This window comes from Lutra lutra, chromosome 8 (assembly GCF_902655055.1).
Source record: "Lutra lutra chromosome 8, mLutLut1.2, whole genome shotgun sequence".
Classification (NCBI taxonomy): domain Eukaryota; kingdom Metazoa; phylum Chordata; class Mammalia; order Carnivora; family Mustelidae; genus Lutra; species Lutra lutra.
In genome coordinates, this window is record NC_062285.1 from 28430153 (window position 1) to 28448913 (window position 18761).

The 18761-nt window shown below is 36.5% G+C and overlaps 1 protein-coding gene across 13 annotated transcripts in view; it reads right to left on the bottom strand.

Moving 5' to 3' along the window:
* The window catches only part of ZNF438 (zinc finger protein 438), a 183594-nt gene that overhangs the window by 24650 nt on the left and 140183 nt on the right, over positions 1-18761 (bottom strand). For 12 of the 13 annotated variants that reach the window (XM_047741122.1, XM_047741120.1, XM_047741129.1 and 9 more), the window contains one exon: positions 3321-3388. In XM_047741122.1, the coding sequence (XP_047597078.1) occupies positions 3321-3357 (37 nt within the window). In that variant the 5' untranslated portion in view covers positions 3358-3388. Of the gene's footprint in view, positions 1-3320; positions 3389-12287; positions 12328-18761 lie in introns of those variants that run through there. The other variant, XM_047741132.1, reaches the window with a different exon arrangement.

The window sequence follows — 18761 nt, forward strand, 5'->3', positions numbered from 1 at the left end:
TAGATGTTACAACAACTGTAGTTGGCCTTATTCCATTGTTTTCATACTTTTTTTTTCATAACATGGTCTATTACTTGCTACAATTTGCTATTTTCCAACACGAAATACCCACCCTTATAATTCTATTATCTTACCATTTGAAAATATCAAGCAAAAAAACAGAAAGTTATGGGAAAACCATAAATCCTATCTCCAAATCCCGAATGCATGAGAAGACAGAATATCGTAATGAAGTAAGTCTAACGAACTTCTAGAGATTCGATAAGTAATACTTTCACACAAAAAGGAATAACGATGACACTAAATTATACTGGAAAGCTTTTAATATACTACAGATTATCATTAGAGTGATATTATGATATTAAATCCCCTTATCCAAAATTAGAAAACATTTAAATAGAAGGCACTAGGATTTCTAATTAGTTTCCTCCAGTTCTTTCTCAGCATTAAGCCCATATCCCTTGGACCCCTAAAGTCCACTTCTTTGTGTTCTACACACGGATTAATGTCCTGAACAAATGTCATCTCCTCTGGTGTGTTTCCCCCGCAAAACATCAGCCTCAAAACTTCTGGCCTAACCAATGATCCCTTCATCCAGGTTCGCGAAGGATGTCATACTTTCAATACAGCATTTGCCATGAGTTTAGTTAATTACATACATGTCTGCTCTTCTAATAGGATTTTGTGTTTTGTAAAAGCACAAAGATTCCTCATATCTTTGGATCTGACTAGTTAACTATTATATTGGTGATCATTAAATCTGGTTCCACCATGGAAATTTTGTTAGGAGACACTATGTGACACATTGGATTTTCTTAAGCTCCACAACTCTGCTAGTAATATCTTAACCTGAATTTCATTATTAATATGTATAATATATGTTCATGTGTATTTATAAGTCTGAAATGTTTAAGTACCATAATTTTAGATAGCCATCAATGATGTGTTAAATAAATTACTCAGCATTTGATTAACAAATGACATGTGCCCAGCACATGTCTCATGTCACGTAACTGATTACATTTGAAGACAAAAACATAAATTCATATGGCTGATCAAAGAAGAAAAAGGGGAATGATCTAAAAATAGAACTAGAAATGCTCTTTATAGATTTACCCTGTGACACAGGGAACACATAGTGAGTTTTGGATTTTGATAGCTCTGGGTTCAAGTCTTAGCTGTGACTTCCCTGATTGGTGATCTTGGTAAAAGTAACCAATCTCCCTGAACCTGTCAAAGATTATACCTAATTTATGGTGAGGATTAAAGAAAACAAAGTTGTGGGCAGAGTGACTACCACACTGGAGGCACTTGATTAATTGAGCTCTTTTAGTTATTTTATCTTTTTCTCTGTTAAATTCTGGGCTTGGGGCTCAAGCATCTCCGGTCCCAGAAAAGACTGACGAAGTATTTACGAGTGCTACTGAACTCCTTGCTAGTCTTGAAGGTATCTTATTTTCTGGCTAGGCCCATGGAGGTAACTAAGCTCATGCAGCTCAAGAAGTAGACACGAAAAAAAAAAAAAAAAAAAAAAAAACAGAATAAGGCCTGATGAGAAACAAAGGAGGCAGGAGGCATGAGAGGTGACATGAATGACTCTCCCATATTAGATGGAAACCAAGTGGCTCATTGCTTCATTACACAGATTTACTACCTTTTAGAGATGGAGAAGAATATCTAGTAATCCTGGCTTTACTAATGGGGAAACTGAGGCTTACAAGCAAAATAAGTTGTCTGAAGTTCCACAGCTGGTTGGCAGTAGATGTGGGAAAGGAGGCCAGTTTTCCTGACATTCAGTCCTGCGCTCTTCCTTCTAAGCAGTCACACCTCTAGCCCAGATGAACAAGGTGATACCAGCTAGGACACTAAGTTTCCAACCCCTTGATCAGCTACCTACCACTACAGATATCTTCCAAAGGATATACACCAGAAAACACTCATAGGAAATGCACACTTTCTGTTTCTAGTTAGGGTTCTCTCCTTTCTCTCTCACCCCATGCCCTTTCTTGCCCTTGTGCTCAGGACTGGATCTCATGTGAGTCTTAAGGACACTTACTCTTCCTTTGGTCAAATGTCTGGACCAGAAGTAGGCCTGAAGTCCGCTTTGTATTTACTTCCCTTGGGTCCCCATGGATCATGCTTGGTGTTTTAAGGTAACTGGTACCTGAAGGTACCTGAAGCAGGAGGCAGTCATGCTCATCTCATTACATCAGCCTCCTCAGATGGAGAGAGCCCAGACATCAATAATGACCATTAAGAGGATAGCCACTATCATCTTACAGTGCCTCGTACGCAAGTAGGAATATGCTGGGTGATTCATGTGCATATCTCCTTTCATCTCCATGTGACCATAGGGTAGTACTTACTATGTTCATTTTACAGATTTATAGAGGAGAAAGTAGAGTCAAGTGATGTACCTAAGATATGCAATTCGGTGGTAGAACTGGACCTGGACTCTATGCTCTTAACAGTTATGATGTTTCCTTTTGGTAGAGAGATCAAAGAGTGTTTGCTACGGTTAAGGGTTCTTTATAGCGAATTCCCTTCATTCATTAAATGTTATGTCTTCCATGAAGGAAGCCCAAATTCACATTATTAAAGACATTATTTTTCTCACATACATATCAAAACTTCTCTTCTGTGTAGAAGAGAACATGTAGGGGCAGGTGAAAGACTTGAATTCTTCCTAAAGGTCAGAGTTTGCCCTTGATGGTGACGGAAGTTTAATTACTCTTTATTCAGAAAAAACTCTATCTCCACCTATAAACTGCTTTTCTGAAACCTCCAAGAGTTCCTTTTAAAAAAGCCATGACTTTCTTTACAAATCATGTGGGGCTGGATCTGAATAAAGTAATTCCTGTTTCTTTCTAAATGACTTTGAGAAGAAACAAGTCAAAGAAATGTATTAATGAATATCCCCTCTCTCTACATGTGTGTTGTACGTGTGCATGTGTGTAAGAATATATATATACACATATATAGTCTTCTCATTAAAACACGTCATTCTGTTTCACCAAAATCAATACCTGATAATTGCCGTTGACTTCAATGGGTGCCAACTAACTGCTGACTCATGGCCTGGGTTTTGTGAGCTTTGTGTGGGGATGAGATGGTCCTGCTCTCAGGGAGTTCTCAGTCAAACATACATGTCCTTCATACGCTTCAGTAATTTACCAAAGGAAATCAACTTTCTGATAGAATTTTGTTCTCAGTTCCAGGAAATAAATTACCTCTGGTTGGGGGACAGTGGCACTGAATGTGTCAATTTCCACTATTTATAACACACACATTACCACTTTCCTCAGCACGGTTTATCTTACCTTGATCTTTTGGTGGTACTGAGAGAGAATTCTGCATTATGATATGCTGGAAGTGAATAGCAACTTTCCTAGAAAGAACCAAGCACAAATAATAATTAGAAACCAATTCAGATGCCTTGTTAATACATACAAACAATGTACATTATAAGCTCTTTAAAAACTCTTCCTAGTTTTAATGATCTGAGTAATAAGAAATGGACTGCACTATTAAGAAACTCATGTTTTTTGTTTTTTGTTTTTAAAGATTTTATTTATTTATTTGGCAGACAGAGATCACAAGTAGGCAGAGAGGCAGGCAGAGAGAGAGAGGAAGGGAAGCAGGCTCTCTGCTGAGCAGAGAGCCCGATGCGGGGCTCGATCCCAGGACCCTGGGATCATGACCTGAGCTGAAGGCAGAGGCTTTAACCCACTGAGCCACCCAGGCGCCCCAAGAAACTCATGTTTTTATTTCCTTCTCATTTGCACACAGACAGGGATGCCCGGAGGGTACTGGTTTAGGCCTGGAGGTGGAAGCAATGACACAGCCAGAGAGGAACTGTACCTGCATCTCTGTCCAGAGTGGCAAAAAAAAAAAAAAAAAAAAAAGTAGGCAAAATTAAGATTCCCTGAAAATGCCTGCCAGATTATGTTTCATATACTCTATTTAAGAAGAAATAACTCAAATGTTTAGCAATATAGGTAAAGCTAGCATAATTGCACTAATTGCAGTGTACTCATTGGATGAAATACAATTCAGTCATTAAGATACAACTATAAAGATTATATAGGAAGATGGAAAATGTACTGAATGAACATGATAAATGACATATACCCTAGGATTACAACTATATAAACAATGAAGGGATAGCAAAATGCAGAACAGGAAACAGGTTAAGATGGGCACTGGCCATGTGTCTGTTGAGGCACTTCAGGGGTTTCTGCCTCCAAATTAGCTATTTTCTGAATTGTCTATAATATAATGTATATTCAAAACATCTGAATATAAAAATAAGGCAGTCAAAGACATTGAAAAAATATAGGTAAGTATTTTATAAGCTGTCAAACACAGAAGTGTTTCAAGCATGACACCAAAGACAGAAGCCGTTAAGGCAAAGATGGATGAATTTTTCTATTTAAAATTTTAAGTGTTTTAAAATAGAAAATTAGCCAAAGTTAAAAGGCTTGACTTCTAGGACAGCCAAGACTGAGTAAAAGAGGCCAGATTTATCCTGCTGCCTAAAACAACCCAAAATATAGACAAAATATGTGAAACAATATTTCAAAAAATTGGACATCAGATCACAAGAGACTGTTCTCCTGGGGGAGAGGAAACAAATGAGAAGAGCCATATGATAACGTTGTAGGAAGGGAGAACCTTGGTGGAGATTCCCAGAGTAATGGAGAAAAGAGAGCTGTGGAAGGAGAAAGAAAGAGCAAAGAAGAGGGTCTCTATCAGGTATTCGCACATGTAACTGATCAGCACATGCAAATAAAGAAACTACCTGAGGTCAGGGGAAGATCCAAGCTGCTCTATACTCACAGAAACACAGGGATATCACCCCTTCCTACCAGCCAGACTGAAGAAAGTCCTAGTTCACAGGACGTCGAGTAGAGGATAAAGAAGGGTCTTGCCTTAGCAGAGGAAATAATCAAGCCCCACGCCAAGCATTTCTCTGGTTTCATGTAACAAATTGTAAAGCGAGACTGAAAAGGAACAAACTATTTCCAAGTGCCTTAACTGTACATTTAGAACAGACCTACAAAAACATCCATCACCCAACAAAATAAACTTCATATCTGACATGTAATTAAAAATTATCAAGCATATAAAGAAGCAGGAAAACATGAGCCATAATGCAGAAAATAATCAAAACTGACCCTGAACTGACACTCATTAGAATAAGCAGTCAAGAACATTAAGTTCTAACTGTAATTAAGTAAGGACTGTATTTCATATGTTCAAAAAGTTAAATACAGACAGGAAAGATATAAAAAAGACCTACATAAAATTTCCAGAGATGAAAACTCTAACATATAAAAAGAAAATACACTGGATGGGATTAACAGCATATTATCCATGTCAAAAGAAAATGTTAGCAAACTTGAAAACACAGTAATTAGAGATTTTTCAAAATGAAACTCAGGGAGAAGAGAGTAAAAAAAAAAAAGAAAGAAAGAAAGAAAAGAAAGGAAGAAATGATTAGTGAGAGCTATAGGACAATTCAAAGCAAGTAGCCTAATATATATTTGGAGAGAAGAAAAATGGAAGGACAAAAAAATCATTTTAGAAATAATGGGCAGAAATGTTTCCAAACTTGAGTAAAACTATATAAACACACAGACCCAAAAAGCTCAAAACTACCCGAAGCATTAAAAAACAGTGAAAACTACACCAAAGCATATCATGACCAAATTTCTCAAAACTGCTAAAAATAAAATTTTTTTTAAAGGCATTCCAAAGATACATTACATATAGAGGATTTCCTGTTGGAAACAATGCAAGTGAGAAGACAGTGGAGCCACATCTTTTAAAATACTGAAAAAAAACACAAAACCCTGTAATGTAGAATTCTATGTTCACAGACAGTATCTTTAAAAAGAGAAATGAAGATATTTTATAAATATATAAGCTGAAAAATACATTACAAGTTCACTCACACTATAAAAATGTGAACAATGTCTTTTAGGCAGAAGGAATGTTAGATTAGAATACGGATCTATACATAGGAAGGAAAAATAATAGAAAGTGGAACTGTACAGTAAACATACAAGGCTTTTTTTCCCTTAATAGTTGAATCTCCTAAAAATATAACTATTTGAATAAAAAGAATTAAGGATGCAATGTGGGGTTTATAAACATATGTAAAATGATACATGATAACAGTCAGACAAAAGTTGAGAAGGGAGAAATGTAAGTATACAATTGTAAAGTTCTTTTATTATCAGTGAATTGGTATAATATGACTGCAAGGTACATTATGCTAAGTTGAACATGTATATTATACATCTCAAGACAACTAAAATCACACACAAAAAAGAATTTCAGCTAAAAACCAAGAATTAAAAAAATGGAATCACAAAAATACTGTTTTTCAAGGGAATAGAAGAGAATAAAATAGATGGGATATCAAGATGACTAAGACCTAATCATATCAATAATCGTATTAATTATAAGTGATACAAATATCTCAATAAAAGATAAAGTTTGGATAAAAATGCAAGACCCAACTATATGTTGCCTATAAGAAAGGCACTTTAAATATGGAGATACAAATAGGTTATAAGTAAAAGAATGGAAAAAGATATATCATGTTAGCACTAGATAAAAGAAAGTTAGAGTGGTTATATTAGTATCAGAAAAAGTAGATTATATAGTAATGAATATTACCAGGCATAAAGAAGGTCATTTCATAATTATAAAAAGTCAACTCATTAAAAAGATGTAATAATCCCAAATGTTTATGTTCCAAATAATTGAGCTTCAAAATACATAAAGCAAAAACTAATAGAACTGTAAGGAAAAGTAGAAAATAATTCATTATCAATATTCAGTAAGAGACAGAAAATCACTAAAGATATTAGAGGTCAACTTGACCCAATATCTATAAAACATTCCACCCAACACCACAGAATACACATGGTTTTCAACTGCATACGAAATATTTATCAAGACAGACCATATTTTGGGTCATAAAGAAAGTCTCAGTACACTAAAGAGGATTCAAGTCATAAAATGTGTATTCTCTGACCACAGTGGAATTAAAGTAGAAAACAAAAAACACAAATATTTCCTGGGAAATCTTCAAATATTTGTTAATTAAATCACACACTAACCTATGGATTCAAAGAAGAAACCAAAATGAAAATAATAAAGTTTTTGAACTGAATGAAATGCAAAAACAACATATCAAAAAGCAGTACACAGAAATTTAGAGTACTAAGCATCTCTTTTAGTAATGAAAATAGGCCTCAAGGCAATGACCTTAGTTTCTACCTTAAAACCCAGAAAAAGCAAACTTAACCCAAATTAAGTGGAAGAAAAGAAATAAGAGACTGGAGTAAATAAGTGAAAGGAACAACAGAAAAATAAGTAAAAATAAATTAAATCAAAAACAGATTCTTCAAGAATATCAATAAATATGATAAACCTTGAGCTTAATTAATCAAAAGAAAACACAAATGACCAGTATCAGGAATGGGAGAGGTGACCTCATTATAGATATTACTGCTATTAAAAAGATAACAGGGATCATTACAAACAACATTTTGGCAATAAATATGATAATTTAAACTAAGTGAACAATTCTCCCGAAAGACAAATTACCAAAGCTCATTCAAGAAGTTACCTTATATTTTAAAAGAAACTGAATTTCTAGTTAAAAATCTTCCCTTGAAGAAAACTCTAGTCTGCAGTGGTTGGTTTGCTGGAATGTACTGAATATTTAAAGAAAAAACAATATCAATTATATACAAATTCTTCTAGAAAACTGAAAAGGAGGGTAAATTCTAACAGTCTAATTCTTTGAGGTCAGTATTATACAGATACTATACAATATTAAAACCAGATAAGTCACTAGAAGGGAAGAAACCTCCAGACCAACCTCCCTCAAAACATAAATGCAAAAATTACAAACTAAATTTTAGACCGAAGAAAATACAAAAAGAGAAAACTACAGGTCCTATCCCCGTTGAACACAGATGCAATAAATCCTCAATAAAATACTAACAAACTGAATTCAACAATACATTAAAAAAATTTTCACCATGATCATGTAATATATATTCCAGGGATACAAGGGTGGTTCAATATTTGCAAATCAATCAATATGATACATCACATTAACCAGAGAAAGGATAAAAACCACATTATCATCTCAATAGATGTAGAAAAAGCATTTGACAAAATACCACATCCATTCCTAATAAAAACCCTCAACAAAGTGGATTAGAGGGAACATATCTCAACATAATAAAGGCCATATTTGAAAAACCTACAGCTAACATCATACTCAAAGGGAAAAACTGAGAGCTTCTCCCCCAAGATCAGAAGCAAGACAAGGATATCCGCTCTCACCACTTTTATCCAACAAAGTATTGGAAGTTCTAGCTACAGTCATTAGGTAAGAAAAAGAAATAGGAGGCATCCAAACTGGTAAGGAAGAAGTAAAACTTTCACTATTTGCAGATGACATGATATGATATATAGAAAACCTAAAGACTCCAAACAAAAAATAAATAAATAAAAAAGATTCCACTAATAGAATTTATAAGTGGATTCAATAAAGTCAAAGGATACAAAATTAATATGCAGAAATCTGTTACATATCTGTGCCTTAATAATGAAGTAGCAGAAAAATAAATTAAGAAAACAATCTATTTACAATTGCACCAAAAAGAACAAGATGCCTAGGAATAAATTCAACCAAGGAGTTGGAAGTCCTATACTCTGAAAACTATAATAATGAAAGATACTAAAGACAACACAAACAAATGAGACGATATTCCATGGTCATGAACTAGAAGAGTATTACTGAAATGTCTACAGTACCCAAAGCAATCACAGATTCAATGTAATCTGTATCAAAATATCAATAGCATTTTTTCACAGAATTAGAAAAGATAATATTAAAATTTGTATGGAATGACAAAAGACCCCAAATAGCCAAAGCAATCTTGAGAAAGAAGCACAAAGCTAAAGGTATCGCAATTCCAGATTTCAAACTATATTACAAGGTTACAATAATCGAAACAGTATGGCAGCAGCACAAAAACAGACACACAGATCAAAAGAACAAACTACGCCAGAAATAAACCCATTATTATAGGGTCAATTAATCTATGCCAGAAGAGGCAAGAATATACAACAGGGAATAAATAATGTTGAGAAAACTGGACCACTACATGGAACTGGGTCACTTTCTTACACCATACAAAAAAATAAACTCAAAATGGATTAAAGAAATAATTGTGAAACCATAAAACTCCTAGAAGAAAACAAAGGTAGTAATTTCTCTGACATCGGCCTGAGCAACACTTTTTTCCTCAGGCAAGGGAAACAAAAGCAAAAACAAACAATAAAGTACACCAAAATTTTGCTTTTGGCACAGCAAAAGAAACCAACAGAACAAGGCAACCTACTTAATGGGAGATATTTGCATGAAGACTCTTTGGGGGTTATTTTTGCAATATGCATCCTGAGCCTTAAAGTTCCACATTCCTTTTGATTCGGACCTTCCTTCCACTTCCCAAAGTTATCATTATAATGTGCAAAGCTATACTGCCATCAATCTTAATTACCATCATCTTTAGCACCCTTTTAAAATTCTTCAGGGTGCCATTTAAAATACACACTAAAAGTAAAACCCTAAGTAAATTAACATACAATTTTACAATAAAGCTATTATCAACAATGTTTCCAAAAGTATTTAAAATATGAAAAATGCTTATCATATATTTTTGTATGAAAGGGGCTGGTTATGGAGAGGTATAGTTCGATACTTTCCCCCATGTATGTATGAGAAAAACTACCAAATATTAAAAGGGAATATTTCTTACCTTTTTTTTTTTTAAAGATTTATTTATTTTAGAGAGAGAGTGTGTGTGAAAGGGAGAGAGAATCTCAAGCAGACTCCCCACATGGAGCCCGACACAGGGCTCAATCCCAGGACCCCAGGACCATGATCTGAGCTGAAATCCAGAGTCGGATATTCAACAAACTGAGCCACCTCTAAAAGGGGCTATTTCTGAATGGGGGATTAAATTACTGTTTTTTTCTTTCCTTTTTATGTTTATGGATATATGACTAAGTTTCCCAAACGAATAAATACTGTCTTTGCCATCAGAAAAAAAAAAAAAAAAAGCCAATTCTTTATATTATTGCTAAGGAATGCGATATGAGATAAGGAGTGCCATTAAAATAATTTTACCTGTACCTCCAATATTTTGGTATTTAAAGTAGAAAATTTGCTCAAATGGAATCTAATTTCTTCCTCTACCATATAAAGCACTGTTATATTGAATTCTACTGTAATTATGAAAAATGAATAAATTATGTAATAAATGCACCTATGCTTATTAAAGAAAACTTATGAATAATCATAATCTTGCATCTTCTGATTGGGCTGGAATTAAAAGTGCATTATATAAATGTGCTAGAGGAAAAGTGGCATAAAAAGTCACATAAGATCCAAGTAAGTTTCAAATATCATATAAGCAAAGTCAATATGCATCTTTACTCAAGGCACCATGACATAGGACTAGCAGTCAGTGGGTCCTTCACAGTAAGTACAATTTCCAATAATTATAACCTGACTTTCTCACTTGAATGCTGAAAGATATAGTAAGTAGAAAAATCTACCTGAGAGGAAAAAATATTAACAAATGCAAACAGTGAATGCCATAAATTACAGCAAGATTTAATATAATACACTTTCTAAATGACTCATATGAGTACTCTTAATCTCAGTTAATATGTCATTTTTTAAGGGTTGATTAAAAATGAAGATTAGGTGAATTGGTTACTTGAGAAGTGACAGCTTGATGATTCTAGAAATGGAAATCTCCCATTTATTCCTAGTTAAGGAAAGCTAAGGCAGATGTTGCCTTGTCTTTATTATTAACACATTAACCCCGGTGTGAGTATGTGACTAAGTGCATGCTCTTTTGAGTGCATATGGCACCAACTAGAGCTGCAATGTGGCTGTTCACGTAGATTATTATTTCTAGGGAACCATTTCCTAGAGAAGAAACATGTCATACATGCCTGATACACTGTCGTTTAGATAAATGCCATAATGCAAAAAAGTGGCCAGAGAACCTGAAATATGAAAATATTTAAAAAGTTTTGGGTGCCTTACCATTGGTAATTTATATATCGCTTCTCGCCTTTTGGCTAAGATCAAGTGAAAAAGCATTTGAAAAAGTACAGCATCCTTTCTTAATCAAAACCCTTTCAAGCATAGGGACAGAGGGTATAAACCTCAATATCATCAAAGCCATCTATGAAAAACCCATAGCAAATATCATTCTCAATGGGGAAAAACAGAGCTTTTCCCCTGAGGTCAGGAACACGACAGGACTGTTCACCACTGCTATTCAACATAGTATGAGAAGTCCTAGCTTCAGTAATCAGACAACAAAAACAAAAGGCATCTGAATCGGCAAAGAAGAAGTCAAACTCCTCACTCATTGCAGATGATATGATACTTTATGTGGACAAGACAAAAAATTCCACTCCAAAACTGCTGGAACTAATACAGGAATTCAGTAATGTGTCAGGATATAAAATCAATGCACAGAAATCAGTTGCATTTCTCTACACCAACAACAAGACAGAAGAAAGAGACATTAAAGAGTCAATTCCATTCACAAGTGCACCAAAACCCAGAAGATACCTAGGAATAAATCTAACCAAAGAGGCAAAGAATCTGTATTCAGAAAACTATCATGTACTCATGAGAGAAATTGAGGAAGACACAAAGAAATGAAAAACGTTCCATGCTCATGGATTGGAAGAACAATATTGTGAAAATGTCTATGCTACCTAAAGCAATCTATACATTAAATGCAATCCCTATCAAAATACCATCAATTTTTTTCACAAAAATGTAACAAATAATCCTAAAATTTATATGGAACCAGAAAAAACCCCAAATAGCCAGAGGACTGTTGAAAAAGAAAGCCAAAGTTGGTGGCATCATAATTCCAGACTTCAAGCTCTATCACAAACTTGTAATCATCAAGACAGCATGGTACTGGCACAAAACACAAAGACACATAGATTAATGGAACAGAATAGAGAGCCCAGAAATAGACTCTCAACTCTAGGGTCAACTAATCTTTGACAAAGCAGGAAAGAATGTCCAATGGAAAAAAGACAGGCTCTTCAACAAATGGTGTTGGGAAAATTCGACAGCCACATGCAGAAAAATGAAACTGGACCATTTCCTTACACCACATAGAACAATAGACTCAAAATGGATGAAAGACCTCAATGTGAGAAAAGAATCTATCAAAATCCTTGAGGAGAACACAGGCAAACCTCTTCGAGCTAAGCTGCAGAAACTTCTTCCTAGAAACATTGCCAAAGGCAAGGAAAGCAAGGGCAAAAATGAACGATTGGGACTTCATGAGATCAAAGGCTTTTGCACAGCAAAGGAAACAACAAAACCAAAGGACAACTGACAGAATGGGAGAAGATATTCACAAATGACATATCAGATAAAGGGCTAGTATCCAAAATCTACAAAGAATTTAACAAACTCAACACCCAAAGAACAAATAATCCAATCAAGAAATGGGTAGAGGATATGAACAGACATTTCTGCAGAGAAGACATACAAATGACCAACAGACAAATGAAAAAGTGCTCAACATCACTTGGCATCAGGGAAATACAAATCTAAACCACAATGAGATATCACCTCACACCAGTCAGAATGGCTAAAACTAACAAGTCAGGAAACGACAGATGTTGGTGAGGATGCGTAGAAAGGGGAACCCTCCTACACTGTTCGTGGGAATACAAGCTGGTGCAGCCACTCTGGAAAATAGCATGGAGGTTCCTCAGAAAGTTGAAAATAGAGCTACCCTACGACTTAGCAATTGCACTACTGGGTATTTACCCTAAAGACACGAATGTAGTGATCCAAAGGGGCACGTGCACCCAAATGTTCATAGCAGCAATGTCCACAATAGCCAAACTATGCAAAGAGCTAAGATGCCCTTCAAAGACGAATGGATAAAGAAAATACAGTTCATATATACAAGGGAATATTAAGCAGCCACCAGAAAGGATGAATACCCAACTTTTGCATCAACATGGACAGGACTGGAGGAGATTATGCTGAGTGAAATAAGTCAAGCAGAAAAAGTCAATTATGATATGGTTTCACTTACTTGTGGAGCATTAGGAGTAACACTGTGGACAATAAGAGAAGGAAAGGCAAAGTAAATCGGGGTAAATTGGAGGGAGAGACGAAGCATGAGAGACTGGATTGTGAGAAACGAACTGAAGGTTTTGGAGGGGAGAGGGGTGAGCCTGGTGGTGGGTATTAAGGAGGGCACGTATTGCATGGAACACTAGGTGTGGTGCATAAACAATGAATCTTAGAACACTGAAAAAATAATATTACATTCTAGGTTTGATGCTAGAACTGGAGTGGGTAAATCCACAGTTGAGAGCTTCACCAACACTAACTATTCTGCACTGAGTGCCTATTATGCGTGTGACCTACCAGGTATTCACACATACCTCTTAGCCTCACCTGAGGATCAGCAGTTATCTTTCAAGTAAGAAACATAGGCTCAAAGAAATGAAGTGACATGTGCAAGGTCACTAGGATGAGTCAGAATTAATGTCCTCAGGTGTGTGTCTGATTCCTAAATTCCTTTTTTAAAAAAAGATTTTATTTATTTATTTGACAGAGAGAGATCCCAAGTAGGCAGAGAGGCAGGCAGAGGGGCGGAGGGAAGCAGACTCCCTGATGAGCAGAGAGCCTGATGCGGGGCTTGATCCCAGGACCCTGAGATCATGACCTGAGCCGAAGGCAGAGGCTTAACCCACTGAGCCACCCAGGTGCCCCTGATTCCTGAATTCTTATACATGTTCCTGTTCTCCCACATGCAGGTTCTCCCTCCCTCTCCACCCTTCCTCCCTTTTTTTCTGATGCACACATGAATGCACACACAAGTAAGCACCAAGTCAATGGAAATATGCAGAGAACCTTTTTGTGCTAGATACTAGAATCAACGGAAAATCAGGGAAACAAAGAATGGGAACAAAGTAATGGGCAAAGGTGATTTAGGGAAGTTGGGAAAGGAGTGAACTTGCGGAATAAAAGAATTCAGGGAGAAATGATAGTCATCTTCGATATATGAAGAGAAGTTACTTGGAAGAAGGACTGGAGGGACCCTCTGGAGCTCCAGCAAAGACCAGTGAGGGAAACACATGAGAGGGCAAATTTAGCCTGCATATAAGGAAGAAATTCCTCATGACTACTGATATTCAACTCTGGAACCTAGTGCAAGGCGTGCTATGAGACATATTAAATTCTATTACCCAAGAAGTTGAGGGAGAAGCTGACTGAAGCTTTGGTTTTCCACCCTAAGAATACATACACTACACCTTAGGAACATGGCAGCAAAGGACTGAGAAAGGTTGTATAACCCCAAACAACACATAACTGAAAATGCCACCTTCTTTTATGTATTAAGGAAATGAAACTGATCATGACACAGAGGAGGAAAAAAAGGAACTGCTGGAATGAACTCATACTTGTGAAGTATTCAACACTGCTCCTGTCCTTTATATACTCAGATCTTGTTTGAAAAAATGAAATGCACTTGAGGATGCATTATCCTAGCTTGACTTAAGTACATGTGTCTACTACATATCACTATTTTTTTTAGCTTTCAAATCAATTTTATTGAGATATAATTCACATAGAACAAACATATACACAAACATGTACTCCTGTGTACTAATCACATTCTTTATTCACATTAGGGACCCAGCTGGTAGGACAGAGTGCCCCTTCCAGGGCTCGCTAATCCTGCAGACAGCAAACAACTCCCCTGTGAACACTCATTTCATATGCAAACAAATCAATCCAGAGTCCATATCCCCAACCAACTCTATTATTTTACTGTCCACCCAACTTGCCAACATTTTCCCTGGCCTAACTCACACCAGGGCCAGGTACCAGACAGCCAGGACTACCTTATAGCCTGGACCTGCTGAAATAATTCAAACTAGCCAATCGTAAACTGTTTTATCTTGCCCTGCCTTGCCTCTCCCAGGAAAACCACAATAAAGGCTCTAAGCCATGCCTTCCCATAGCTCCTTTTGCCTCCTGTCCAACCCTGGAACTTCCCAACCTGTGCCCTCTCCTCTTAGGAGCTGTTGAGAGAGAAATTCCTTTTTCAAAGGTGGTTTTCCCTGTGTCTTTCACCCCACCATATCTGAAATAAATCCCAGATATATTTTAAGAAAAAACAAAATGGGAATATCACTTTGGAAAGTTCCCTCATTACCTGAAGACATTCCCTTGTGTTCTTTGTAGTCAATCTCCATACCCCTCATCACCAGACCCAGGTAGTCACTGATGCTTTGTCACTATAATTAGCTTTGCTTGTTCAAGGATTTTATATCACTTCCTATCAATCAAACAGTATGAATTCTCTTCTTGTACACAGCTAATCTTTTCTCTTGTTGAACAGTATTCCATCCTATGTCTGTACCACTATTTGTTTATCCATAAACACTGATGGGCATTTTCCTTGTTGCCAATTTTGGGCTCTCATGTACATATTGTTACAGATATTTGTGTCCAAGTCTGTGTGTAGATAAATGTGTTCGCATCTCAGGTGAAAGCCTATGAGTGGAATTTAGCTGAGGGTGGTATATTAACTGTATATTTAACTTTATAAGTAATTAATTGCTTGTTTTCCAAAGTTAGTTATACTATATTCCATTGATTTAAAAAAACTACCTCTTCTAGGCAATGACTGAATTCATGTTTTTTGAGATCTTTACGTAAGTAAGAGGACCCGGATCCCTTAAGGTTCCATTTTGTTAAAATAATATAAGCTTACAGTACATAAATTTTTACTAATAGCAGTATTCATCATTTGCATTTGCTCAATTGTAATAAGAACTTATTCCTATCTCTGTCCTACTTAAGAAACAAATAATAAAATTCTCAAATTGGTACTAAAGGATAAGGAAAGCTGAAAGAGAATCTATAAATTTTGATCTACTTAGAAAATTCTTAATGCTTCATTAATATAATGTATTAATATTTGACAATCTCCTTCCTTCCCTAAATGACTGCATACTGCTAATGAGTTCAGTAAGAAAGCCCCTCTTTAAATTCAGATATTTCTGAATGTCAGTCACTGACAGAATAAAGTGCTTTACAGAGTCATCCTGGGGGGGACTAATTTGTCTAAGACCCCTCAAGGTAACTTCTTCTCTACTTAGAGTTGGGGAAACTCTTGAAGTACAAAGTCCTATTTCCCCTAATTTTTTAGATGTGTTGTTAAGGTGGTCTCACCAGATGCTCACTATTGCTCTCCAAAAAACCCTACAAGACTAGATTTACCCTTGATTATCAGGACCATGTTCCAGCCCAATCTCAATGAGTTAAGTCCAATGTAATGAGCTAAAGCTTATAAAAGGATCAGCAAACTGAGTAAGAAGACTAATGTTTTAAGATTTTTTTTTTTATTTGACAGAGAGAGATCACAAGTAGGCAGAGAGGCAGGCAGAGAGAGAGAGGAAGGGAAGCAGGCTCCCTGCTGAGCAGAGAGCCCGATGCGGGACTCGATCCCAGGACCCCGAGATCATGACCTGAGCCGAAGGCAGCGGCTTAACCCACTGAGCCACCCAGGCGCCCAGAAGACTAATGTTTTATTTTTTTTATTTTATTTTTTTTTAAAGATTTTATTTATTTATTTGACAGAGAGAAATCACAAGTAGGCAGAGAGGCAGGAAGAGAGAGGAGGAAGCAGGCTCCCCGCTGAGCAGAAAGCCCGATGTGGGGCTCGAACCCAGGATCTGGGATCATGACCTGAGCCGAACGAAGGCAGCGGCTTAACCCACTGAGCCACCCAGGCGCCCCAAGACTAATGTTTTAAATGAAAACTTCTTACTGTGTGGCCTTGGAGATGTCATTTTATCCTCTTTTCTGTTTCAGTTTCCCCAAATTAGGAAGGGAGAGATGATAATACATAACTGGTTTGACTGATTAGAAAACACTAAACTAGATCTTATGTGTTGAAAATACACTGTAAAAAAAAACAAAACAAAACAACTATTCAAAAAACAGTGTGTTCTGTTAACCAAGTTCTCCAGGATTCTTCCAAAAGTAAAGAAATGGTTATTACTATCTTTGGCATTTCCAAGGGAAAAAAGGAGATACAGTAGAATATACTTAGAGACACAAACAACATTCTTTTCTTTTCTTTTTTTAAAATTTTATTTATTTATTTGAGAGAGAGAGAGAGAGATCACAAATAGGCAGAGAGGCAGGCAGGGAGAGAGGGGGAAGCAGGCTCCCTGCTGAGCAGAGAGCCCAATGCAGGGCTTGATCCCAGGACCCTGAGACCATGACCTGAGCCAAAGGCAGAGACTTAACCCACTGCACCATCCAGGCGCCCCAACAATGTTATTTTCAACTGTAAGATCTAACCATTTGCTCTTATAAAGTGTACATAGATATACTCAGGTTCCTTACCACATGCTGTACATATGACTGAACAATGCAGGACGTTGGGGAGGGCATTTTTCTGTCTCAATCAAAATCTATTCAGGAAAATATGTTCTAGCCTGAGACCTTCATTTCTCTTCCCTTCACAGGATTTCTATACAATTTCTTCCAACTCCTGTGGCTCTAAGTACAACTCTACATTTATATTTCTGGTTTCCAGGTGCCAGGGTGAAATGTTGTCTGCTTACTACGTATCTCCACTTGCCTACCTGCAGACTGAAAGTAGTTCCTGCTTCCTCTGAAAATGTTTTTCAAAATTATCACCTCTGCTCCAAACCCATTACTGCTTTAGGCCAGGACTTGCTGCTATTATAACAGCTTCCTCAATTGTCTCCCTGCTTCCTGGCTTCCATCTTTTCAACTATTCTTTGTGATATAGCTAGAAATCTCCCTCTTTCCTTTTTAATGAAAACAATTTTTATTTTATTTAGATTTGTTGAGGTATGACAGACAGAACTGTACAGAGAGTGTACAATATGATGATATGACATGTATATACTTTGTGAAATGGTTACCACAATCAGGGTAATTAACATATCCCATCATCTCACACAGTTACGTGCACGCGCACTGCCAACATTTAAGGTCCCCTTTTAGCAATTTCAGGAAACAACACAGTATTACCAACTATAGCTGCCATGTTGTACGTTAGATCCCCAGAGACAAGCACTTTCAATTCTCAAGAGCTGATTTTTCTGGCATTTGTATCTCCGGATCTGTGGATAACATGCTTATGATTCTACTTCTTGACTGGTCAGTTTTAGGCAGTATTTACTGTTGCTCCACTGTGGAGTAGGGAGGGCAATCTGTATTTTTCTCTCCCCATCAACAAAAATCCTGCTTAATCATTTTTCTGAGTATAGAATTGCAGGTTGAAATTTAAAGGCGTTGTTTCACCATCTTTTGGTTTCCAATGTTGGTGTTAACAAATCAAAGTTATTTGTGGTCCTTTTTATGCAGTCTGTTTTTATTTTTTCTCTATGGAAACAATGTTTAGAAATTTCACAATTTTGTATCTCAGCATATTTTCATCCATTTGCCAAGTGTTTGGTGGGCCTTTTCAATCTGGAAACTCTTACATTCAGATCCTTGGTTATCCAATTGTTTTTTTGAGATTTCCTAACTTACTTTTCTCTGTCTCTCCCCCTCCCCCGGTCCGCTGCCCCAAACTCTTATTATTCAGATGTCCACC